This window comes from Bombina bombina, chromosome 6 (genome assembly GCF_027579735.1).
Source record: "Bombina bombina isolate aBomBom1 chromosome 6, aBomBom1.pri, whole genome shotgun sequence".
NCBI lineage: Eukaryota > Metazoa > Chordata > Amphibia > Anura > Bombinatoridae > Bombina > Bombina bombina.
The window spans coordinates 1110895875-1110923337 of NC_069504.1; the positions used below are offsets into that span (position 1 = coordinate 1110895875).

The window sequence follows — 27463 nt, forward strand, 5'->3', positions numbered from 1 at the left end:
ATGAAGATGTTTGCCGGTCCGGATCTCCTCTTTTGCCCGGATAGGATGAAGACTTTGGAGCCTCTTCTGGACTTCTTCTTGCCGGATAGGATGAAGACTTCGGAGCCTCTTCTGGACCGATCGGTGATACCCGGCGTGGTGAAGATAAGGTAGGAAGATCTTCAGGGGCTTAGTGTTAGGTTTATTTAAGGGGGGTTTGGGTTAGATTAGGGGTATGTGGGTGGTGGGTTGTAATGTTGGGGGGGTATTGTATGTTTTTTTTTACAGGCAAAAGAGCAGAATTCTTTGGGGCATGCCCCGCAAAAGGCCCTTTTAAGGGCTGGTAAGGTAAAAGAGCTTTTCTATTTTTATTTTAGAATTGGGTAGGGCATTTTTTTTATTTTGGGGGCTTTGTTATTTTATTAGGGGGCTTAGAGTAGGTGTAATTAGCTTAAAATTGTTGTAATCTTTTTCTAATGTTTGTAAATTATTTTTTTATTTTTTGTAACTTAGTTCTTTTTTATTTTTTGTACTTTAGTTAGTTTATTTAATTGTATTTATTTGTAGGTATTTTATGTAATTAATTTATTGATAGTGTAGTGTTAGGTTTAATTGTAGATAATTGTAGGTATTTTATTTAATTAATTTATTGATAGTGTAGTGTTAGGTGTATTTGTAACTTAGGTTAGGATTTATTTTACAGGTAATTTTGTACTTATTTTAACTAGGTAGCTATTAAATAGTTATTAACTATTTAATAGCTATTGTACCTGGTTAAAATAAATACAAAGATGCCTGTAAAATAAATATAAATCCTAAAATAGCTACAATGTAATTATTATTTATATTGTAGCTATATTAGGGTTTATTTTACAGGTAAGTATTTAGCTTTAAATAGGAATAATTTATTTAATAAGAAATAATTTATTTTGTTAGATAAAAATTATATTTAACTTAGGGGGGTGTTAGTGTTAGGGTTAGACTTAGCTTTAGGGGGTTAATAAATTTATTAGAGTAGCGGTGGGGTCCGGTCGGCAGATTAGGGGTTAATACTTGAAGTTAGGTGTCGGTGATGTTAGGGAGGGCAGATTAGGGGTTAATACAATTTATTATAGAGTTATTGAGGCGGGAGTGAGGCGGATTAGGGGTTAATAACTTTATTATAGTAGCGGTGAGGTCGGCAGATTAGGGGTTAATAATTGTAGGTAGGTGGCGGCGACGTTGGGGACGGCAGATTAGGGGTTAATAAATATAATATAGGGGTTGGCGGTGTTAGGGGCAGCAGATTAGGGGTACATAGGGATAACGTAGGTTGCGGCGGTGTGTGGTCGGCAGATTAGGGGTTAAAAATAATTATTAGAGTGGCGGCGATGTGGGGGGACCTCTGTTTAGGGGTACATAGGTAGTTTATGGGTGTTAGTGTACTTTAGAGCACAGTAGTTAAGAGCTTTATGAACCGGCGTTAGCCCAGAAAGCTCTTAACTCCTGGCTTTTTTCTGTGGCTGGAGTTTTGTCGTTAGATTTCTAACGCTCACTTCAGCCAAGACTCTAAATACCAGCGTTAGAAAGATCCCATTGAAAAGATAGGATACGCAAATGGCGTAGGGGGATCTGCGGTATGGAAAAGTCGCGGCTGCAAAGTGAGCGTTAGACCCTTTCCTGACTGACTCTAAATACCAGCGGTAGCCCAAAACCAGCGTTAGGAGCCCCTAATGCTGGTTTTGACGGCTAACGCCAAACTCTAAATCTAGGCGTCTATTTTTAGTGTTAAAAGATGAACGCACAAACTTGTAATTTAGGTGAAAGTGTTTTAATCACTTGGTCTAAGAAAGGGCTTTTTCCGAAAAGTCGCCTATATTTGTTTGCTTGGAATAAAACTCACTAAACTTTATCTGGAGTGCTGCAGCCATTTTTCTTTTTCTATATATGTATATACATTTAACACGAACTCACATTCGCATTGCGCTTTACGTTTAATACCAGTGTACATTAGTGTGAGCTGGTATTACTCAATGGATTGCTAATTTAGCGCTCCACTCTTAATCCAGACCAAAGTGTTTAATATTGTTTTAAATACGTCTCAGAAAACAACTAAATAACTATAAAGTTATATAATCAGACTTAAATGACCATGAAATACAGTAGAATTTAATATTTTACAAATATACAATAAAAATATAAGGCAGTAGCACTTACTTTGAATTTGAAATGAGAAGTAGAATATTTTTTGACAAATTTTAATGTTAATCCAATTTTCCCTCCCCCTGTATATGTCACAGCCATCAGCCAATCACAAAAAGCATACACGTAGATACTGTGCACTTCTACACATGCACAGTAGTAGCTGGAGCCTAATAAGGTGCGAATATAAAAAAAATGTGCACCTTTTGATAATGCAAGTACATTGGCGTTTTTTTAATTACTTGCTCTGTCTGAATCATAATACTTTAGTGGCCCCTTCTTATTTGTGAAACACATTTATCTACTATATATTTTCCACTTCTATTTGCTTGCTATGATTAGACAGGAAGCTCATTATCAGCAGTATTTGGATAGCTTCAGACCAAAAATATGTCATTGATTTGACTCTGAGCACCATTACTTCTCATTCGCAATGCAGAAAAAACAAAATAATAAAACACTGCTGTTATCAGCACCCTAAGCACATGATAGCTGATTTTACCTGCTATTACCTCCAAGTAGCTAATCAGAAATCAGAAGCCATCCAATGAAAATGCATGCGAATTTTCACTGCATTGATAATGGGATGTGAAAAAAAATAATCCCCAAAACATTTAATTTATCTGATGAACTATTATTATTATTATCGGTTATTTGTAGAGCACCAACAGATTCCGCAGCGCTAAAATTGCATGAACTTTGGCTGTTAGATGTGGGCTGACAAACACTACAAACCAGTATATATGAAAGCTAACTTTACTTTCTTCTTTTTTTAGTTGCTGTTAGCTCATACAAGCTAAATTTTAGGGAAACCCAAAATGTATTTTCTTTCATGGTTCAGATTCTGATAAAGCATACAAGCATACGTGAAACTAATTTTTTTTCATGATTCAGATAGAGCATACAATTTTAAACAACTTTCCATTTTACTTCTTTAATCTAATTTGCTTCATTCTTTTAGTACGCTTTGTTGGAAAGCATACCTAGGTAGACTGGGAGTTAGCTGTTGATTGTTGGCTGCACATACACTCACCAGGCACTTTATTAGTTACACCTTGCTAGTACCGGGTTGAACCCCCTTTTGCCTTCAGAACTGTCTTAATTCTTCATGGCATAGATTCAACAAGGTGTTGGAAACATTCCTCAGGGATTTTGGTAAAAAACTAGTTACACCTCTTAGAACCCTTGAAAAATGTTATGGGCCCAAATTAATAATTTACCTGGAGGGCCAGATGAAACTTTTAAGGGCCGCATCTAGTCAAAAGAATAGGTGGGCTCAATACCTCCCAACATTTGCGGCTGGGCAATAGGGACTCTGGAGGTTGAGGGGACCCTGTTTAGGTTTTTGGGCGAGTCTGTATTGGGAGGGTACAAATCACAGGATATTAGTAGACAGGATTGTGGGTGTGTGTCTAGGCTGTTTGTGGGTGTGTCTGGGTGTTCTGTGGGTGGGGCTAATGGAAAATCTGCAAATTTGGACATATGGCTGTCTCAGAGGGACAGAATTAGGGACTGTCCCTCTGAAATAAGGATAGCTGGGAGCTCTGTATCAGCAGAGTCTGATGTATAAACAGATTAACACCATGTTTGCTATAGTTACTGTTTGATAGTCAAACTCCACCTACCACTTTTGGTTATTTGGAGGAGCTAATCCAGTCGTGTGCCCCAGAGATGACAGGGCTTGCCACTTTATTGTGTTAACGAGATCTCCTTTGTTTTGCTTAATAGAAACTATAAAGTAACAAATTGCAAATTAGAGATAAGTAAATGGAAAGGTGAGACTCATTGCTTTTTTTAGGACTGTAAATTCTCGATTTGTAAACCTAAGTTACAGAAAAAGGGGCAAATAAATAAATAAAACAGTTTCCAAGTAATTTTGCTCTGCATAATGAAGCATTTCATTATTCATATTACAATCTTAAGTTTTTTACCGTCCCTTTAATAACTGACAGTGTGAAAGATGCATGAAACATAGAAACATAGATATTGACGGCAGATAAGAGCCATAGGCCCAGCAAGTCTGCCCGACCTTACCTAACAGTATAAACTTATCTAGTTTGTAGGATAGCCCTATGCTTGTCCCATGCATTTTTAAAGTCCCCCACAGTGTTTGTTGCTACTACCTCTTGAGGAAGTTTATTCCATAAATCAATCACTCTTTCTGTAAAGAAGCTTCCTCAAATTACTCCTGAATCTACTACCCTTTAGCTTTAGCTCGTGACCCCTTGTTCTTGAATTTTCCATTTTATATAAAATACCCACAGCCTCAGTTTTACTAAACCCTTTAATGTACTTGAAAGTTGCTATCATATCACCTCTTTCCCTTCTCTCCTCTAAGCTATACATATTTAGGTCATTGAGCCTATCCTGGTAAGTTTTATTTTTTAGACCATGTACCATTTTGGTAGCCCTCCTTTGCACAGATTCAAGTTTGTTAATATCCTTCTGAAGATATGGCCTCCAGAACTGCACACAATACTCAAGATGAGGCCTAACTAATGATCTATAAAGTGGCATAAGAACCTTACTATTTCTGCTGCAAATACCTCTACCAATACATCCAAGTATTCTGCTAGCCTTACTCGCTGCATTACTACATTGTTTACTAAGTTTTAAATAATCTGAAATAATAATTCCCAAGTCCTGTTCCTCGTCTGTAACAGTCAGTAAAGTGTCATTGAGTCTGTAATTAACATTTGGATTTTTCTTCCCTAAATGCATTATTTTACACTTTGCTGTGTTAAACTTTAAATCCCAGTCGTTTGTCCAATCTTTCAATTGTTGTATATCACTTCTCATTTTGTCTACCCCTCCTGGAACATCCACTCTGTTACAAATTTTTGTATCATCTGCAAAGAGACATACTTTCCAGTGTAGCCCTTTGCTGATATCGCAGATAAATATGTTAAACAAAACAGGCCCCAGAACTGACCCCTGAGGAACACCACTAGTAACAGCCCCCTCTGCTGAATGAACTCCATTTACTAAGACACTTTGTTTTCTGTCCTTAAGCCAGCATTCCACCCAGTTCACAATTTTTGAATCTAGACCTAGGAGATATAGTTTGTGAATTAGTTTATTGTGTGGGACGGTGTCAAATGCTTTGCTGAAATCTAGATATGCTACATCAACTGCTTCAACCTTGTATAATACTTTTGTTACATAATCAAAGAAGTCAATTAGATTAGTCTGACATGATCTCCCTGAAGTAAAACCATGCTGATTTTGGTCCTCTAAATTGTTTGTCTTTATGTAAGTCATAATTCTTTCTTTTAAGAGGCTTTCCATTAATTTCCCTACTACTGAAGTTAAACTAACTGGCCTGTAGTTGCCAGATTCTTCTCTACTGCCCTTTTTATGAAGAGGTATTACATTTGCTATTCTCCAATCATCTGGGACAGCTCCTGTTAATAGTGACTGATTAAATAGATCAGTTAATGGGACAGTTAGCACTGATCGAAGTTCTTTTAAAACCCTTGGATGAATATTATCAGGACCCACTGCCTTTTTAACATTTATTTTTGATAGGTTATTATTATTTTACATGAGGTTATTAGATCTGTCTGCACCTGTATTACTTCTATAACAGTAAGAAAACACTTGTATATTATTGTCTTTGTTTCTTTATTGCAGGAATGAGCCATGTATTTGCAAGTGAAGAACGACAGCAGCCTACAAATGTTACGCCCACATACTCAAGGCATCACCTTTTCTGGAAGAGCTTGGTCTACTCCAATCAGGACCACGTCACGCTGCAGTAGCGCATCTTCAGTGCGGTCCTCCCTGAGTAAGGATGTTGCAAACATAATTAGTAAACATATAATGTTTAAAAACAGTGTTTGTTAAACTACTTTAGCCATGGATATATAAATTATTTTGTCATTTTTTGCAGAGGTCCTCGTGCATTGCAAATGCACCACTGCTTGTGGACTTATATGGCTGCAAAATGCTTCTGGCAGCCATCTTTAATCTGGGAATGTGGCAGTAACCTTTGTCAGGGCTGTTAAACCTATGTAGACAGTGGCCACCTTTCAATGTCCCATATTATTAGGAAAAAAACAGAGCAATGACAAAGCCACAGTTTAAACTTGTATTCCACTCAGATAGGCCTTATAAACTTGTATTCCACTCAGATAGGCCTTATAAACTTGTTTTCCACTCAGATAGGCCTTATAAACTTGTATTCCACTCAGATAGGCCTTATAAACTTGTATTCCACTCAGATATGCCTTATAAACTTGTATTCCACTCAGATAGGCCTTATAAACTTGTATTCCACTCAGATAGGCCTTATAAACTTGTATTCCACTCAGATAGGCCTTATAAACTTGTATTCCACTCAGATAGGCCTTATAAACTTGTATTCCACTCAGATAGGCCTTATAAACTTGTATTCCACTCAGATAGGCCTTATAAACTTGTATTCCACTCAGATAGGCCTTATAAACTTGTATTCCACTCAGATAGGCCTTATAAACTTGAGAAACATTCTGGTACAATTTTATTTTGGAGCCATGAATTAAAATACAGATGAATACAATAATAGCTGTACAGTGGTATTTCCTCACAGGTGTCCATTTCAATAGAGCCTCATATTCCCTAAACAATGCTAAATCATAATACAACAGGAATCCCATGCATACCATATTATAAGGATGCTTTTTAAGGTATCAACCCCTTGGGTAATATTACATAGCTAAAACATGGAACTGTGTGTATATATTATATATAACTATAGATAAATACAGATATATACAGTTGTATGCAAAAGTTTAGGCAACCCTGACAATTTCCATGATTTTCATTTATAAATAATTGGGTGTTTGGATCAGCAATTTCATTTTGATCTATCAAATAACTGAAGGACACAGTAATATTTCAGTAGTGAAATGAGGTTTATTGGATTAACAGAAAATGTGCAATATGCATCAAAACTAAATTAGACAGGTGCATAAATTTGGGCACCCTTGTCATTTTGTTGATTTGAATACCTGCAACTACCTAGCACTGATTAATTGGAACACACAATTGGTTTGGTGAGACCATTAAGCCTTGAACTTCATAGACAGGTGCATCCAATCATGAGAAAAGGTATTTAAGGTGGCCAATTGCAAGTTGTTGTTCTCTTTGACTCTCCTCTGAAGAGTGGCAACATGGGGGCCTCAAAACAACTCTCAAAATTACCTGAAAACAAAGATTGTTTAACATTATGGTTTAGGGGAAGGCTACAAAAGCTATCGCAGAGATTTAAGCTGTCAGTGTCCACTGTGAGGAATATAGTGAGGAAATAGAAGACCACAGGCAGTTCTTGTTAAGGCCAGAAGTGGCAGGCCAAGTAAAATATCGGAGAGGCAAAGTCAAAGGATGGTGAGAACAGTCAAAAACAGCCCACAAACCACCTCCAAAGACCTACAACATCATCTTGCTGCAGATGGTGTCACTGTGCATCGTTCAACAATTCAGCGCACTTTGCACAAGGAGAAGCTGTATGGGAGAGTGATGCGGAAGAAGCCTTTTCTGCACACGCCACAAACAGAGTCGCTTGAGGTATGCAAACGCACATTTGAACAAGCGAGCTAAATTTTGGAAGAAGGTGCTGTGGACTGATGAAACAAAGATTGAGTTATTTTGTCATAACAAGGGGCATTATGCATGGAGGCAAAAGAACACAGTGTTCCAAGACAAACACTTGCTACCCACAGTAAAATTTGGTGGATGTTGCATCAAGCTGTGGGGCTCTGTGGCCAGTGCCGGTACTGAGAATCTTGTTAAAGTTGAGGGTTGCATGGATTTCACTCAATATGAGCAGATACTTGAGAATAATGTTGAGGAATCAGTCACAAAGTTGAAGTTACGCCGGGGCTGGATATTTCAACAAGACAACAACCCAAAACACTGCTCAAAATCTACTCTGGCATTTATGCAGAGGAACAAGTACAATGTTCTGGAACGGCCATCCCACTCCCCAGACCTGAATGTCATTGAAAATCTGTGGGGTGATTTGAAGCGGGCTGTCCATGCTCGGCAACCATCAAACCTAACTGAACTGGAGATGTTTTGCAAGCAGGGAATGGACCAAAATACCTTAATCCAGACAATCATTACAGGCTGTAGGAAGTGTCTAGAGGCTGTTATTTCTGTTAAAGGAGGCTCTACTAAATATTGATGCAATATTTCTGTTGGGGTGCCCAAATTTATGCACCTGTCTAGTTTCGTTTTGATGCATATTGCACATTTTCTGTTAATCCAATAAACCTCATTTCACTACTGAAATATTACTGTGTCCTTCAGTTGTTTGATAGGTCAAAATTAAATTGCTGATCCAAACACCCAATTATTTATAAATGAAAATCATGGAAATTGTCGAGGGTGCCTAAACATTTGCATACAACTGTATATAGTAATATCTGTTTATAAATACATAGGACATATTCCGCTATGTACATAACATTGAAATGTGAAAAATATTTACATTAAATACATAATTAAAAACCTTTATTAAATATAGCATAAATATGATTTTACGTTTTCTTCTTAATGGCAAAAGGCTCTAATGCACTTACATACATACATACAGTATCTCACAAAAGTGAGTTCACCCCTCACATTTTTGTAAATATTTGATTATATCTTTTCATGTGACAACACTGAAGAAATGACACTTTGCTACAATGTAAAGTAGTGAGTGTACAGCCTGTATAACAGTGTAAATATGCTGTCCCCTCAAAATAATTCAGCACACAGCCAATGTCTCAACCGTTTGCAACAATAGTGAGTACACCCCTAAGTGGAAAATGTCCAAATTGGGCCCAATTAGCCATTTTCCCTCCCCGGTGTCATGTGACTCGTTAGTGTTACAAGATTTAAGGTGTGAATGGGGAGCAGGTGTGTTAAATTTGGTGTTATCACTCTCACACTCTCTCATACTGGTTACTGGAAGTTCAACATGGCACCTCATGGCAAAGAACTCTCTGAGGATCTGAAAAAAGAATTGTTGCTCTACATAAAGATGGTCTAGGCTCTAAGCAGATTGCCAAGACCCTGAAACTGAGCTGTAGCATGGTGGGCAAGACCATACAGCAGTTTAACAGGAAAGGTTCCACTCAGAATAGGCCTCGCCATGGTCGAACAAAGAATTTGAGTGCACATGCTCAGCGTCATATCCAGAGGTTGTCTTTGGGAAATAGACGTCTGAGTGCTGCCAGCATTGCTGCAGAGGTTGAAGGGGTGGGGGGTCAGCCTTTCAGTGCTCAGAGCATACGCCGCACACTGCATCAAATTGGTCTGCATGGCTGTCGTCCCAGAAGGAAGCCTCTTCTAAAGATTATGCACAAGAAAGCCCGCAAACTGTTTGCTGAAGACAAGCAGACTAAGGACATGGATTACTGGAACCATGTCCTGTGGTCCAATGAGACCAAGATAAACTTATTTGGTTCAGATGGTGTCAAGTGTGTGTGGCAGCAACCAGGTGAGGAGTTCAAAGACAGGTGTGTCTTGCCTGCAGTCAAGCATGGTGGTGGGAGTGTCATGGTCTGGTCCTGCATGAGTGCTGCCAGCACTGGGAGCTACAGTTCATTGAGGGAACCATGAATGCCAACATGTACTGTGACATACTGAAGCAGAGCATGATCCGCTCCCTTCGGAGATTGGGCCGCAGGGCAGTATTCCAACATGATAACGACCCCAAACTCACCTCCAAGACGACCACTGCCTTGCTAAAGAAGCTGAGGGTAAAGGTGATGGACTGGCCAAGCATGTCTCCAGACCTAAACCCTATTGTTCATCTGTGGGGCATCCTCAAACAGAAGGTGGGGGAGAGCAAGGTCTCTAACATCCACCAGCTCCGTGATGTCGTCATGGAGGAGTGGAAGAGGACTCCAGTGGCAACTTGTGAAGCTCTGGTGAACTCCATGCCCAAGATGGTTAAGACAGTACTGGAAAATAATGGTGGCCACACAAAATATTGACACTTTGGGCCCAATTTGGACATTTCCACTTAGGGGTGTACTCAGTTTTGTTGCCAACGGTTTAGACATTAATGGCTGTCTGTTGAGTTATTTTGAGAGGACAGCAAATTTACACTGTTATACAGGCTGTACACTTACATTGTAGAAAAGTGTCATTTCTTCCGTGTTGTCACATGAAAAGATATAATAAAATATTTACAAAAATGTGAGGGGTGTACTCACTTTTGTGAGATACTGTATACATTTGTAGACATGTATATGTTTGTGTCTCAATGTTAAATCCCTTCTGTGGCTCATATCTTTGAGCTCTTATAACTTTTGTGTGCAATATTTTTTGTGAATACATTTTATAAGACAGTGTTATTATTAGTGTAACTGTACTTTGTAATGTATTTTTGAAGTGTTTTGTGACACTTTTTAATTACGCAAAACAGCTCTGAGATGGCAGTATGGATCCTATCGTAAATCAAGATTATGTTAGCAAAATTGTGATTTTGCTCCACTTGTAATAACAGCACTTTTGAAAGGGGGCGCAAACAATCGTGAAAATGCTAGCGCAATCGTTTGCACACCAGTTGTAATCTAGCCCTGAATGTGTTATGTTTTGCAAACTGCATTCTTATATATAGCTTAGTGGAATGTTTAATAAGTGACTAACAATAGCCTACTCATGTATTTAAAAGTTTACTCCAGAGAGCAGATCCTAAATTGGAATCCGCATGGATGCATTTCAGTTTTGTATACAATAAATTTTTGTATTATATATGTATTAGCAAAAATACTTCCAATAAAAGCTAAAGCTGTTTCAAAAGTGTATTTAAGTATGCACCGTGCAAATGGCCGACAGAAGGGCTTAAATGTGAACAGCATCTAAAAACTGCAAAACAGCTCAGCACAGGGAAAATGGCTCACCAGTTAAAAGGTTAAAGGGACATAAAACTCAACATTAAACTTTCATGATTCAGATAGACCGCAGGGAGGCTCAACCTTAATGCTACAGCTACTATCAAATTGACTTTGTTAACTTGGTATCCTTTGTTGAAAAGCATACCTAACAAAAGCAATGCACTACTGAGAGCTAGCTGGTGATTGGTGGCTACATAAAGATGCCTCTTCTCATTGGCTCAACAGATGTGTTCAGTTAAGTTCCAGTAATGATTTGCTGATTTTATTTGCAAGGGTTAAACTTATAGTTATATAAAGAGTAATAATAAAAGGCATTTTTCAGTTTGCAAATGTATATAGTCCTTTACTATTTGTATAGTTATTTATATAAATACATTTAGTTTTATAGAAAAAAGATGTTTTTATGTTATTTAAAGGGATAGAAGGGTAAAAATTGAAATGTGCACGTGTGCCTTTCAGTATTGAATAGAAGCATTTTTTTAATATACTTCCATAAGCTTCTAGTTAACGCTATTACTGTTTTTCATACGCACATATGTGAGGGCCCGTGCACCAGCTTTTTAAAGGAGGGGCTTATATGATACAAATTAAGTATTTATAGACACAAAAAACACCACCCCTAGCACTCTGAGCTTGGTTACTGGTGCACGTGCCCTTACAGCATATGTGCGTATGCCCCTGATTGACAGTAATAACTTTAACTTGAAGCATTTTTGCTAATGGAAGTATTAGCTTTTATTTAAAATTAAAATGCACCTGTGTATATTTCAGTTTTGACCTTTCAATCCCTTTAAATATAGAATTTTACATATACTGTATGTTAACACTTGTTAAATACAAGTTTTTTTTTGTTTTTTTTTTAAAGTTTCGTCAGTCATCTCTGCTCCAGACCCCTCACTTTCTTTGCTGGATATTGAACAAATATTATTCAGAAGAGTTAATGAGATAGAGGAGGATTTGAAAAAAGCTTTCATGACCTTTGATGAAGAGCGTAACTTTACAGCCACAAAAGGAGAATTGCGCAGAGTGCTCCAGAATTTTGTATTGCCTCTTACACAGTCTCAGTTTGATGCTTTATTAACACAGGTAAAATACAAATTATTATTATTATTATTTTTTACATATAAAGGATATTAAAGTAAATTTGTTATACATATTATATAGAAGCAATTAGTCACTGCATTGCAAAAAAGTCTACATACAAAACAAATATTTTATAAATGTTTAAAATGATCCTTTTGCTAACTCTGGGCTAGATTACGAGTTGTGCGTTAGGGTAAAAAAGTAGCGTTAACAGGTCCTAACGCGGCTTTTTTACGCCCGCTGCTATTACGAGTCTTGAAGGTTTAGGGTCACCGCACACTTCTTTGGCCTTACCGCAAAATGACTCACGTAAACTTCGTAAAGTCTTTTTTCTATGGGACTTCCATAGCGCCGGTATTACAAGTCTGTCCTGGGAGGCCAAAAAGTGAGCGGTACACCCTACCCTGTCAAGATCCGTAATGCATTCTAAAGTCAGTAGTTATGAGTTTTATGGTACAACGCTGTAACATAAAACTCATAACTAAAGTGCTAAAAAGTACACGAACACCCATAAACTACCTATTAACCCCTAAATTGAGGCCCCCCCCCGCATCGCAAACACTAAAATAAATTTTTTAGCCCCTAATCTGCCGCTCCGGACACCGCCGGCACCTACATTATATATATTTATAAACCCCAAATCTGCCGCCCCCAATGTCGCCGCAACCTACCTACACTTATTAACCCCTAATCTGCCGCCCCCAACGTCGCCGCCACTATATTAAAGTTATTAACCCCCAAATCTAAGTCTAACCCTAACCCTAACACCCCTTAACTTAAATATAATTTAAATAAATCTATAGAAAATTACTATCATTAACTACATTATTCCTATTTAAAACTAAATACTTACCTATAAAATAAACCCGAAGCTAGCTACAATATAACTAATAGCTACATTGTATATAGCTTAGGATTTATTTTTATTTTACAGGCAAGTTTGTATTTATTTTAACTAGGTAGAATAGTTGCTAAATAGTTATTAACTATTTAATAACTACCTAGCTAAACTAAATACAAAAGTACCTGTAAAATAAAACCTAACCTAAGTTACACTAAAACCTAACACTACACTATAATTAAATTAACTAAATTAACAAAAATTAAATCAATTAAATTTAATTAGCTAAAGTACAACCCCCCCCCACTAAATTACAGAAAATAATAAACAAATTACAAGATATTTAAACTAATTTCACCTAATCTAATAGCCCTATCAAAATAAAAAAAAGCTCCCCCAAAATAAAAAAAACCCTAGCCTAAACTAAACTATCAATAGCCCTTAAAAGGGCCTTTTGCGGGGCATTGCCCCAAAGTAATCAGCTCTTTTACCTGTAGAAAAAATACAAACAACCCCCCAACAGTAAAACCCACCACCCACACAACCAACCCCCCAAATAAAATACTATCTAAAAAAAACTAAGCTCCCCATTGCCCTGAAAAGGGCATTTGGATGGGCATTGCCCTTAAAACAGCAGTTAGCTCTTTTGCAAGCCCAAACCCTAACCTAAAAATAAAACCCACCCAATACACCCTTAAAAAAAACTAACACTAACCCCCTGAAGATCGACTTACCGGGAGAAGTCTTCATCCAAGCCGGGCCGAAGTCCTTAACAAAGCCGGGAGAAGTCTTCATCCAAGCCGGGCGAAGTGGTTCTCCAGACGTGCAGAAGTCTTCATCCAGACGGCATCTTCTATCTTCATCCATCCGGCGCAGAGCGGGTCCATCTTCAAGACATCCGACACGGAGCATCCTCTTCATCCGACGACTAAAGACGAATGAAGGTACCTTTAAGTGACGTCATCCAAGATGGCGTCCCTTAGATACCGATTGGCTGATAGAATTCTATCAGCAAATCGGAATTAATGTAGAAAAAATCCTATTGGCTGATGCAATCAGTCAATAGGATTGAAGTTCAATCCTATTGGCTGATCCAATCAGCCAATAGAATTGAAGTTCAATCCTATTGGCTGATCCAATCAGCCAGTAGGATTGAGCTCGTATTCTATTGGCTGATTGGAACATATTGGCTGATTGGAATATAAACTCTTATTGAGATACTAAATATGAGTTATAGGATTCCCAGTAAGTAAACTGAATATAATCTAGAAGGCATTGCTATCATTTTATTTTTGTTTTTCTTACAGTTTGACCAAACTATTATGTACATATCAGTGGGACAGCTATGGGCACAATGCAGTGATGTGCAGTCACTAGAGGCAGGTGAGGCAGTGCTTCACGTCTCATAGGGGCAAAAATATATTTTTTTTTATTGGCTTTAAAAAAAAACAAAATTGTAATTTTTTTTCCCCAGCATTTTTTTTCTCTCAGCTATATGTTGTGCAATGCAGAGGCACAAGCAGGTCTGCCCACCATTACACAACATGCTGCGCCATCTACTGGATAAAAGTGGTTAAGATCATTGCATGGCCCATAAGTGCTTTATTTGAGGCAGTCCTATTTGGGCTGAACCAATCCAGCGAGAGGCATTAGTAAGTGGAACATAGGGTTGGGGCTGGATGTTAAATCATATAAAACAAAACAAAAATGGAAAAAAACAACTTTCATATATTTTGTTGTTGTCCTGTGAACCTGCTAGCTTTGCTAAAGTGAAAAAGAGAGTTCTGTTCTTCCCCTCTAAGTGCAGTGGAATGTGCCACTGTCACTTCCTGAATCCTTACAGAGCAGGAACAGAGGCACAGAGAGCAGTGTTTCAGCCACATCTTATTAAAGTAAGATTTTACTGAAAGGGATTCTGTTAGTGAAAATGATAATTTAATGAATGTGGTTTAGTGTTTTTTTACTCTTTTACAGCAGGGTCGTTTTTGTATTTTGTTTACTCAAACTTTACACCCACTTACTTAGCAGCTTGCCTCTGTACTTCACACTAAATTATAGACTCATTTTCTGAACTCTCTGTAGCTCTGCTGTTTTATTACTTTAAAATGCAGTGCCCCCCCCCCCCTTGTGTGTGTGTGTGTCTCTCTCTCTCTCTATCTATCCATCTCTCTCCTTATGTGTTGTTCTCCCCCATGGTCTCTTTCTCTCTCTGTCTCTCTTCCTCCCCCTCTGACTCTCATCCCTTATGTAATGAAAGAATCTATAAGCATAATTTGCAGCATTAAAGTAAAAAGTATGTTTTAATTTTAATGGGCATGGATTTCTAGATCTCATAATCAGAGCAAGCATTGTGTTATCTGGCAAGAGTTTCTGTTACAATCCTTTTAGACTAAAATCAGATGTTTACTAAGTTGACCAGTTTTCCAAGACACCATTTAAAGGGACATGAAACCCATATGAAACCCATATGCAAATTTAAATAACTTTCCAATTTACATCTAATATCTAATTTTCTTCATTCTTTTGATGTCCTTTGTTGAAAATCATATCTAAATATGCTCAGTAGCTGCTGATTGGTGGCTGCACATAGATACCTCATGTTATTGGCTCACCCATGTGCATTGCTATTTCTTCAACAAAGGATATCTAAAGAATGAAGGCATATCCTAGCCACTGCCTCACCAGCCTCTGACGTCACTGCACGTCACTGGCACAATGTTTGACCCCAGCATATTTATTCATGACATTTTGGGAACAATGGTTTGTTTATGTAGGGGATGACTGGACTCAGTCCCCAGTATATTAACAATGTAATACTTATATGGAAAGGAGACAATTAACTAAAAGAAATGTCAGTTTCATTTGTTGATAATTACTTCCCGCTAATGCTCACTGGCTGATAGTTACTTCCTGCTAATGCTCACTGGCTGATAGTTACTTCCTGCTAATGCTCACTGGCTGATAGTTACTTCCCGCTAATGCTCACTGGCTGATAGTTACTTCCCGCTAATGCTCACTGGCTGATAGTTACTTCCCGCTAATGCTCACTGGCTGATAGTTACTTCCCGCTAATGCTCACTGGCTGATAGTTACTTCTTGCTAATGCTCACTGACTGATAGTTACTTCCCGCTAATGCTCACTGGCTGATAGTCACTTCCCGCTAATGCTCACTGGCTGATAGTCACTTCCCGCTAATGCTCACTGGCTGATAGTTACTTCCTGCTAATGCTCACTGGCTGATAATTACTGCTCTCTAATACTCGCTGGCTGATAGTTACTTCCCGCTTATTCTCACTGGCTGATAGTTACTTCCCGCTAATGCTCACTGGCTGATAGTTCCTGCTAATGCTCACTGGCTGATAGCTACTGCCTGCTAATGCTCAATGGCTGATAGTTACTTCCCGCTAATGCTCACTGGCTGATAGTTACTTCACGCTAATGCTCACTGGCTGATAGTTACTTCCGCTTATTCTCACTGGCTGATAGTCACTTCCCGCTAATGCTCACGTTCTGATAGTTACTTCCGCTTATTCTCACTGGCTGATAGTTACTTCCCGCTAATGCTCACTGGCTGTAGTTACTTTCCGCTAATGGTCACTGGCTGATAGGTACTGCCTGCTAATGCTTACTGGCTTATAGTTACTTCCCGCTAATGCTCACTGGCTTATAGTTACTTCCCGCTAATGCTTACTGGCTTATAGTTACTTCCCGCTAATGCTTACTGGCTTATAGTTACTTCCTGCTAATGCTTACTGGCTTATAGTTACTTCCTGCTAATGCTTACTGGCTTATAGTTACTTCCCGCTGATGCTTACTGGCTTATAGTTATTTCCCGCTAATGCTTACTGGCTGATAGTTACTTCCCGCTAATGCTCACTGGCTGTAGTTACTTTCCGCTAATGGTCACTGGCTGATAGTTACTGCCTGCTAATGCTTACTGGCTTATAGTTACTTCCCGCTAATGCTCACTGGCTTATAGTTACTTCCCGCTAATGCTTACTGGCTTATAGTTACTTCCCGCTAATGCTTACTGGCTTATAGTTACTTCCTGCTAATGCTTACTGGCTTATAGTTACTTCCTGCTAATGCTTACTGGCTTATAGTTACTTCCCGCTGATGCTTACTGGCTTATAGTTATTTCCCGCTAATGCTTACTGGCTTATAGTTACTTCCCGCTAATGCTCACTGGCTTATAGTTACTTCCTGCTAATGCTTACTGGCTTATAGTTACTTCCCGCTAATGCTTACTGGCTTATAGTTACTTCCCGCTAATGCTTACTGGCTTATAGTTACTTCCCGCTAATGCTCACTGGCTTATAGTTACTTCCTGCTAAGTTAGCGCTCCACTTGTAATCTAGCCCATAGTGTATTCAGCTTCACAGGGGATATGTAACTTATACTGGATAGAGCACAATGTGCATATAAATAACATTTAACCTTGTACAAAACGTCTTTTGTCATTTCATCTTGCAACACAGATTGTCACACAGTAATTAATGCATAGTCATGTTCTGCTAATTGTTTCTCTGCAGACTCCTGTAAACCCCAATGGCACCATTCCATATCTTGAGTTCCTGGCAAAATTTAAGCGAACTGGCACCAGCTCTACAAAAGGAAAAGATGTGAAAAGGAGGTAAGCGCTGCATTAGTCTGGCCAATATCTTGATACCTGTTGTGATTCCCAAATGTGATACATCTGCCACAAAACTGTTTACTGTAATAATTATATAAGTAAGTAGTATGTTAGAATTCTGTCAAACAGTATATAACAAAGAGGGGGGCACCTGTTTGTGAATTACAGATTTTATTTAAAAATGCTATAAATTCCAGTAATGTACAAACATCCCCATATTTAGTCTTTGTTAAGAAAATAAAGTAAAATTAATAATAATAATAATAATAAGTTAATAATAATAATAACAGATGTGAACTGAAAACATTTAATTTTAAATGTGTGCCCTCTTAAGCAAGGTCATTATGCGTCCCTCTCATTTGCATATATTGCAAGACATTGGAAACAATTTAAAGGGGAGAACATTTTTGAGCAAACAATCCCTTTAAGATACAGACCTCCAGATCAGGTGCACAGGCATTGAGAAGCCATATAGTGGATATAACACATTGTCCTCTGAATGACTGATGTATAGCAGGACAGCAATGACTTCTACACAGTCATGGGATTAACTACAGCAACGTAAAAATAACAGCAACGTAATAGTAAATAGTAATAGTAAATAGTAACAGTAAATAGTAATAGTAAAAATTACAGCAACGTAATAGTATGAAGCAACCTGGTATACCAGTCTATGTTTTCCTAAGGTTTGATAATTAATAAAGAACAAATAATTAATTAAACAAACTAACAAATTATTACACATTCGGTCTGAACCCTTCCCTGCAGACTCTCTGTCCGTTACCTACATCAGATCAGACCCCTGGCCTTGTATTTATGTGAATCCAAAATTCCAGGTGGATATATCTTACTCCTCCTGCACACCCATACCTGCAGTCTGTCTGTCAGGCCAGTACCTGCATCAAACCCCTTGCCATGAAGCACCTCTGCCAGCCACATACCCACATCAGACCTCAGATCAGACCCCTAACTGCTCAGCACCTCTGTCAGACCAATATGCACATCAGACCTCAGATCAGACCCCTAACTGCTCAGCGCCTCTATCAGACCAGTTCCCACATCAGACCTCAGATCAGACCCCTAACTGCTCAGCGCCTCTATCAGACCAGTTCCCACATCAGACCTCAGATCAGACCCCTAAATGCTCAGCACCTCTGTCAGACCAGTTCCCACATCAGACCTCAGATCAGACCCCTAAATGCTCAGCACCTCTGTCAGACCAATATGCACATCAGACCTCAGATCAGACCCCTAACTGCTCAGAGCTTCTGTCAGACCAATATGCACATCAGACCTCAGATCAGACCCCTAACTGCTCAGCACCTCTGTCAGACCAGTTCCCACATCAGACCTCAGATCAGACCCCTAAATGCTCAGCGCCTCTGTCAGACCAGTTCCCACATCAGACCTCAGATCAGACCCATAACTGCTCAGCGCCTCTGTCAGACCAATGCCCACATCAGATCTCAGATCAGACCCCTAAATGCTCAGCACCTCTGTCAGACCAATGCCCACATCAGACCTCAGATCAGACCCCTAACTGCTCAGCGCCTCTATCAGACCAATACCCAAATCAGTCCTCAGATTAGACCCCTATCTGCTTAGCACCTCTATCCGACCAATAACCATATCTGACCTCAGATCAGACCCCTGGCCATGCAGCGCCTCTGTCAGACCAATACCCACATCTGACCTCAGATCAGGCCCCTGGCTGTGCAGCTCCTCTTTCAGACCAATACCCTCATCAGATCTCAGATCAGACCCCTGGCCATGCCCCCTGATCACATGACTTTTTATTTATTATCTATTGACTTGCATTTTAGCCAATTAGTGCTGTGTTGTGCTGACTCTTAAATAACTTCATGGGCGTGAACACAATGCTATCTATACGGCACACATGAACTAGCAGTCTCCTGTTGTGAAAAGTTAACAAAAAATGTATGTGATAAGAGGCTGTCTGTAGCGACTTAGAAACAGGCAGAAATTTAGAGGTTTATATGTTATAAAGCATATTAATCTCACAATGTTGGTCGTGCAAAGCTGGGGAATGGGTAGTAAAGGCGTTATCTATGTTTTAAACCGTAACAATTTTAGTGTTGACTGTCCCTTTAAGACTAAGTGCTATTGCATTGTCTTTTTATCATGCATCTGTTGATTATGCTAATATACTGTATTTACTGGTCCTTTAAGCTGATTGCTGTACCTGTGTATGATGTGTTACCTCACAAGCATGGCTCTGTGGCCTTTCAGTGAAACATGATTAAAGAAACAGAAAACTCAGGGCCTGGCTACTATACTGCCTGACAGCCAGGAAGAAATGTGACAATGTGACTACTAATGAATTCTACAAACAGGAGTAGTGACAACAAAATCCATGTAATTCTCCTTGATTCCCACCAGTGCAGCACCCCCTTCATTCTATTCTAAATCACTTTCACCAAGATTATAAGTTTTGTGCTATACCTGGTGCGTAAATAATGCAAAAAACGAGCGTTATAGCACTTTCGCACTGCCATTACAAGTTACCGAAAACCTTCTCTTGTTGTGCGGTATGGTGCGATAAGCTCCATACCGCACAAAACCCAAGGCCTGGCTTTACATGCTCGTGCATGCTTTCCACCATAGACATCAATGGAGATAATGTGTTAGAAAAAAACTAACACCTGTGATCGTAGAATGGCGTTCGCCGTAACGAAACCCCATTGATGTCTATGGGGAAAAGAAAGCTATGTTAAAACCTAACACCATAACATAAACCCCTAATCTAAATACCCCTAATCCACGGCCCCCTGACTTCGCTGACAATAATTAAAGATATTAACCACTAATCCGCCGCCCCTGACATCGCCAACACTGAATAAACCACATCACTACTATTAAAATAAACCTATCAACCCCTAAACCGCCGCCCCCCACATCGCAACTACTAAACCTTTTAACCCCTTAACTGCCGGCCGCCCCCCACATTGCAACAAACTAAATTCAACTGTTAACCCCTAAACCTAATACCCCCCTAATTTTAAATTAAATTTACAATATAACTGTTTAAATAAATAAAAACTTACCTGTGAAATAAAAAAAATAAGTTTAAACTATAAAGTAACCTAACATTACTATTTTAAAACAATAATATTAATGAAAAATAAAAAAACCTAAATTACAAATTAAAAAAATCCTAACACTACGACAAAATAAAAATAATAAATAAAAAAATACATTACAAAAAATAAAAACTCTAAAATTATGAAAAATAAAAAACTCTAAGATTACAAAAATATACGAAATTAGCCAAAATAATAATAATTACACCTAATCTAATACCCCTATAAAAACAAAAAAGCCCCCTGAAATAAAAACACCCCGTAATCTAACAATAGACTACCAATAGCCCTTAAAAGGGGCTTTTGTAGGGCATTGCCTCTAAGTTAAACAGCTCTTTTACCTAAAAATTACAAAGTCCCCCTAACAGTAACCCCCCCCACCCAACCAACCCCCTAAAATAAAAAAACCTAAGTCTAAAAAAAACTAAGCTACCCATTGCTCCTAAAGAAGCATTTGTACGGACATTGCTCTTAAAAGGGCATTCAGCTTACTGCCCATTACTAATCTAAAAAAAAAAAACACCCCAAAAAATAAACCTAACACTTCATCCAGGCGGCGACATCTTCATCCATCGCGGAGGCATCTCCCATTTTCATCCCAGTGGCGCAGAGCTGTGGAGGCAAGGAGCATCGTCGCCAGCGGCGCAGACATCCAGCGTGGAGGATCCTCTTCTTTTTTTTTTTTTTTTTTTTTATACTTTTATTTATATATAATCAACAGCGTATGTCAAACAAATAGCAAATCAAAATACAATTCTTTGCACCACGCAGGGCCAAAATCCACAAAAAATAATATAACGTAGCAAGATACAAAAAGAAATGATTGCATAGCTCTATAGATTAGCCATCCTTACATATTGCCCAAAGCGGGTTTTCTAAATAATAACATACATTGCTGTATTTTTTAAGGAGTTTTTACACATCAAAATTAACAAAACCAACAAATAATCAAGTCATAATAATTTGTACATATTATAACAAAAGGAAAAAAAGAGAAAGAAAAACAAAAACACAAACATCACCAACAATACATAAAAGGACACACAGACAACAAAAAAAAAAAAAAAACAGAAGCCCTCGAGATTGGACCTCTGCACCCCTCCCCCCCTCCAACCACTCCTCCATCTCAGCCCCTGCAGACTATTTGATCCAGTTATGTGGAAAAACATTTAATAACGTCAGCTCTGCAAAACTTACTGATGATAGAAAGGGGGAGAGAATCCTTTTTTGAATAACAGTTGAATAGGTTAAAATAACCGGTGCCCATCTCCATAAGAACTTCTTGATTCTTTTCTCAGAGGCGTCATGTAGATGGAATGATTCAAAAACAATCTGCTCTTGAACTATTTTAAACACCTCAGTTAATCCTGGTAAACGCTTAATCTTCCAATTCTTCAGAATACAGTGTCTAACTGCTAATATAACTGTATTTAGAATTTCTATTGTATTCCTATCAATCGTTGGGATATTTAACTGAATATGAATTAGATAAATTAAATGACATCAATGAGGGAATTTCTAAACTGTGCGATGAACTTAAACAATATGAATTAAATGAAGAGTTTCAAAAGTCATATAACAAAACCAAGGGAGAAGTCGAAAAGTTTGCACGTTTTATTTCAGAGAGGAAAGAACGTAAGATTGATAGAGATCTCAATGATTATTCTTCTGACACAATCTACTCTTGGGGGCAGAATAAGACTGCTAGTCTAGATGTAGACACATCAGACAGAGAAGGTGATAGTACAGATGTAGATTTATCTGATGGCGAAACCTTACCTAGAACTATTCTGAAAAATAGAATTGTACCTCATAAAATCAACAATACCAATATCCCTTTAGGCGGAGAACCAGAAGGGGCCGCAAAAATCGGGACCAGAACCCGCAGACAAGTAAAATTCAGTCACAAATCACAACACAAAAAGAAGTAGACATTCCAGAATTGAACATAATTAATCTCTCTGATGTTACTCTTTCTAATGTACAAATATCCGTCCTAAAAAGAGGCTTATCATTCATACCCACACCAAATTTGAACAAATTTGAGGCTATCAAGGATATTCACTTATTCACCCGAAAAATTCTCCTTAAAAAATATTTCAGTAACTCTGAATCTGACACCCTTAATGCTAATGATCAAGCTGCCATTAATGATTTAATTGCATTGTTAGATGAAGCCATTAGCTGCAATTCTGACAATGAGGACACTAGTTGGCGAACTATCCTAAAAACTAAGTCCAAATTTGTACCTCCTAATCATACGTCATATAACACACTGACCTTTCTTAATCTTGTATGTCAAGATATTTTAGACATACAGGACAACAGTGGCATTACCAATCATAATCTGTCTAATGAAGAAATTAAAGCCCTGAAACAATTGAAAAATATGAAAGGTTTACAAATAAAAAGCAGTGACAAAGGCGGCAACATTGTTGTTTGGCCTGACACTATGTATAGGGAGGAAGCATTACGTCAGCTTAACAATTCATCTAATTATAAGCCACTTCTATGTAACCCTACAGAGATGTTCCTCAACAGTTACAATAAATTGATTCGTTCAGCTTTTGACAATGGTGTTATAGATCAGAAGGAATTTAAATTTCTAGAAGTAAAAGAACCAAAAACAGCTACTTTGTATTTGCTGCCCAAAATACATAAGGATGCACGTAAGCCACCAGGCAGACCAATAGTGTCTGGAATAGGCTCCCTTACTGAAAAAGCCAGCAAATACATAGACGCAAGATTAAGATATAATGTTGAATCACTTCCATCGCACACCAAAGATACGATGCATTTGTTAAACAAACTTAATGAGATCAATATTGACAGCAATTCAGTACTGGTAACCTGTGACGTGGAATCGCTCTACACTAGTATAAAAACACATTGGGGATGTAGAGCGGTGTCACACTTTCTTAATCAAAATACCAGTATGAGTGAGGAGGTTAAACAATTTTTATTGAATATGATAGAATTTATCCTAACTCATAATTTTTTCGTATTCGATGATAAGTTCTATTTACAGACCTGTGGGACTGCGATGGGCACTGCGTGTGCCCCAACCTACGCTAATATATATCTGGGCTGGTGGGAGGAAACTGTGGTATTTAATGATAATCTTAAACATCTCACCAAATATATCTCCCACTGGTCCAGATATATAGATGACATTCTATTTATATGGAATGGTCCTGAGAATCTCCTACATGATCTCATTACAACATTAAATGAAAACCCGTTTGGACTATATCTTACATCCAACATACAAAAGTCTAAAGTAGAGTTTTTGGATCTCACAATTGAAAAGACTGACAACTCAATTGTGACAGAAGCATATAGGAAACCCACGTCCACTAATAATATTTTGCATGCAAGCAGTTATCATCACCCTGCTACTATTAGAGGACTACCTATGGGCGAATATATACGCTTAAGGAGAAATTGTAGCACCATTGAGAATTTTAAAATAGCTGCTAGAAAACTAAGACAAAGGTTACTGGAAAGAGGCTATCCAAAAAATTGCTTGCTAGAGCATACAACAGAGCATTACTGAAAGATAGAGCTGAACTACTCACCCCCAAAATTAAGGAGAAAAATACCCCCTTAAGATGTATTACCACTTATTCCGCACAAAGTGATCAAATCATCCAGATCCTGACCAAACATTGGCATGTCTTAACTAGGGATGATCTATTAAAACCCTTAATAACAGAGAAGCCACTAGTGACATACAGACGTGCTAGAAATATCAAGGATACACTGGTTACGAGCCATTATGATAGAAATGCTAAGAAATTACCTATATATGAGGGCTCCATAGCATGTGGACACTGTTCAGTATGCCAACACATGCTTAAAAAACAAAAAATACTTGATAGATTTGGAAAAATTTGGAATATCAAACAACATATAAATTGTCAAAGTACAAATGTTATCTACTGTATATCTTGTAGCTGTAATCTATATTACATAGGAATGACAACAAGGAGTATGTGCACACGTATAACTGAACACCTTAGTAATATTAGAACAGCTCAAAGAGATGTAGACAAATCTAAACAAATTACCAGTGTCGCTAGGCATTTCCTACAATGTCATAATGGGAAACCTAGTGCCCTAAAATGTTGGGGTCTAGAGAAATTGAGGCCTGGAATAAGAGGAGGTAACACTGAGGATAAATTGTTACAGATGGAAACCAAATGGGTTTTCAATTTAAATACCGTCATGCCTCATGGTATGAATGAATATAACAATTACTGGGTATATATCTGATGTGGTATATAGCAGCAAGAGATCACTCCTTGTATGAAACGTTATAGGACTGCTTGCTGGTCCCGGTCTACATACAATATATGCCTGACCAGGATCCATATGATCTAGGATTTCTGGTCAATACCATGTATGTATAGATTGGGACCCAGAAAGAAAAAATATATATCTAAGTAAACTTTTCCTTTTAAAACCATAATGTTAATAATTAATAATTATTAAAAAGGTATTTACCGTAGGATTCTAAGTCATTGGTTTACCAAGTATCATATTAATGCCATTAATAGCGGAATTGAAAACCTATATTGTAGCCTTAGACGTAATACCATTGCGTCACCTGTACATTTTTAAGCAGACATTAGGTGATATATAAGGTACACACATTACTAGTGAGGATTAAGCTTAAGAACTCACCTTTTACACTAATTAGTATCGCTATACATGGAGGTTATATATTGGATCTAATCCATATAAATCCCAATAAATATTATTTTTTGTGGGAATTATAATAATCAAGTACGTAACCTAACATAACTAAGTTTGGCTAGATACTTATGTGAAAATCCTTTATCATCAGAGTACAGCTTCCAGTGTACAGTGTTTAGCATTATTTGGTTTAATATATGGCTGCAAATAGTATTGTAAAGTTTCATAACGGTATAACACTATTTAAGCTTTGGTATATAATAATCGCTATACTTGAACCGATTGAGTTTAATATCTATTAACTTTGTGTTTTGAATGGTTTACGTTTGAATACGATACTTACCTGTTCAATCGATAGAGATATATATAATTTTGCAACATAGCAGCTGTCATACAAGTGATTTTCTATATATGCTATGAGTGGATTAACACGCATGCGCGACATACCCAATACACTTCTCAGCCATATAGTCCAATCCGGTGAGTAGGCGTCTTCCACCCAGCGTAATCATTGGATACTAAGAAGGCGTCTTCCCAGAAACTCACCCAATTGGCTAATTTTCGGTTTGAGAATGGGTTTAAAAGTCCGCGCACCCGGCAGCCTCGGGTTTACTAACTGTCAGCAAAAATATAGCATTGAGAAAGGCTAGGTCATAGCCGAAAAGCGTTTGCTCTAAATATTTTGAATATTGCCGGTCAGTCACTTCAGCCACCTGATGCCGACGTTTCCTGCTATCGGCCAGGAAACAGAGAAGTGACTGTTGGCTTGTTTTTAGTCTAGTTTAGTTTCTTTGATATTTGGTAGTGGTTTGTGTGTAACGTTAGGGGTTGTTACCCCATATCTTTTAAACAATTAATTAAAGTATAGTTTTTTAACTAACTTCATACCCATATAAGTAAGTATGAGTGCTATAAAAACCCCTATCTTTCTATTTTCTCTCTTTGTTAACTAATGGTTTCTAAGGGGTAGCACCAGAATCCAAAGATTCTTTTTCTTACTTAATACTAGTGTAGTGCCAGTTTATCCCAATCCCTATAGATTCCTATCAATCGCATCATTAAAAGGATGTAGAAAAATAATATCCTTCACAGCTAACAATATCGTCACTTTGTATAACTTATTAAACCAATAAATTATCTTCAACCATAATTGTCTAACTATAGGGCATGACCAGAACATATGGAGTGTATCAGCCTTATGATGTGCACAACGTGGACAAATATTCAACGACAACGGGTAGAACTTATTTATCTTCCATGGTGAAATATAGAAGTCATTAATCAACTTCATATGTGATTCATTCCACGCCATTGGTACTTTACATTTATGCAGCGAGTCAAAGCTCTGGGAGATATTTTCGAAATCTATCAGGGAAATTCTTGAAGACCAAAATTGAGATAAATTGTCCCTGATGAGCAAGCTCTGCTTATTCAGCATGATATCATACATCAAAGAGATCGACGCGTTACCTGAGGTAAATTTCTGTATACAAAGTTTAATATCCGCCCAAGCTGTTGTAGATATGGGCCGCCACTTCTGATCTGAAATAAAATGGCGGATTTGGAAGTACGCAAATAAATTAGATCTAGGTATATCGTACTTATTGAAAATATCTTCTGCAGATACTATTTGAAAATTTTCGTCGATAAGTTGTTTTACATAATATAGCCCTTTTTCTGTCCAGTCTTTAAACACTTTTTGATATATCCCCGGGAGAAAGCTTGGGTTACCTAAAATAGGTAAGGAATCTGAAAACGAATAATCCAGCTCTAGAATTGAGCAAACCTTATGCCATGCATATACTACATTCTTAATAGAAATGAGACAGCTAACATTCTGCGGTAGTTTCTGTACTTTGCAATGTAAAATCGCTTTTAATGAGAACGGAGCGATTACAAATGATTCAATCTCTTCAGAAGAGATCATGTTAGAGCCGGCAAGCCAATCTATTGCAATTTTGGTCAACGCCGCCAAATTATACAATTTAAGATTAGGCAATGCCAAACCGGCAGCTCCCGAAGTTTGCATAAGTCTCTTCAAAGCTATTCGTGGTTTTTTTATTATTCCATATG

At 37.9% G+C, this 27463-nt stretch overlaps 1 protein-coding gene across 1 annotated transcript in view; it reads left to right on the forward strand.

Annotated features, from left to right (window-relative positions):
- The first annotated feature begins 5802 nt into the window (after nt 1-5802).
- Nucleotides 5803-27463, forward strand: part of EFCAB6 (EF-hand calcium binding domain 6) — a 423875-nt gene continuing 402214 nt past the window's right edge. The window contains exons 1-3 of the mRNA XM_053719700.1: nt 5803-5947; nt 11899-12119; nt 17491-17591. Coding sequence (XP_053575675.1) covers nt 5803-5947; nt 11899-12119; nt 17491-17591 — 467 coding nt within the window. The remainder of the gene's footprint in view (nt 5948-11898; nt 12120-17490; nt 17592-27463) is intronic.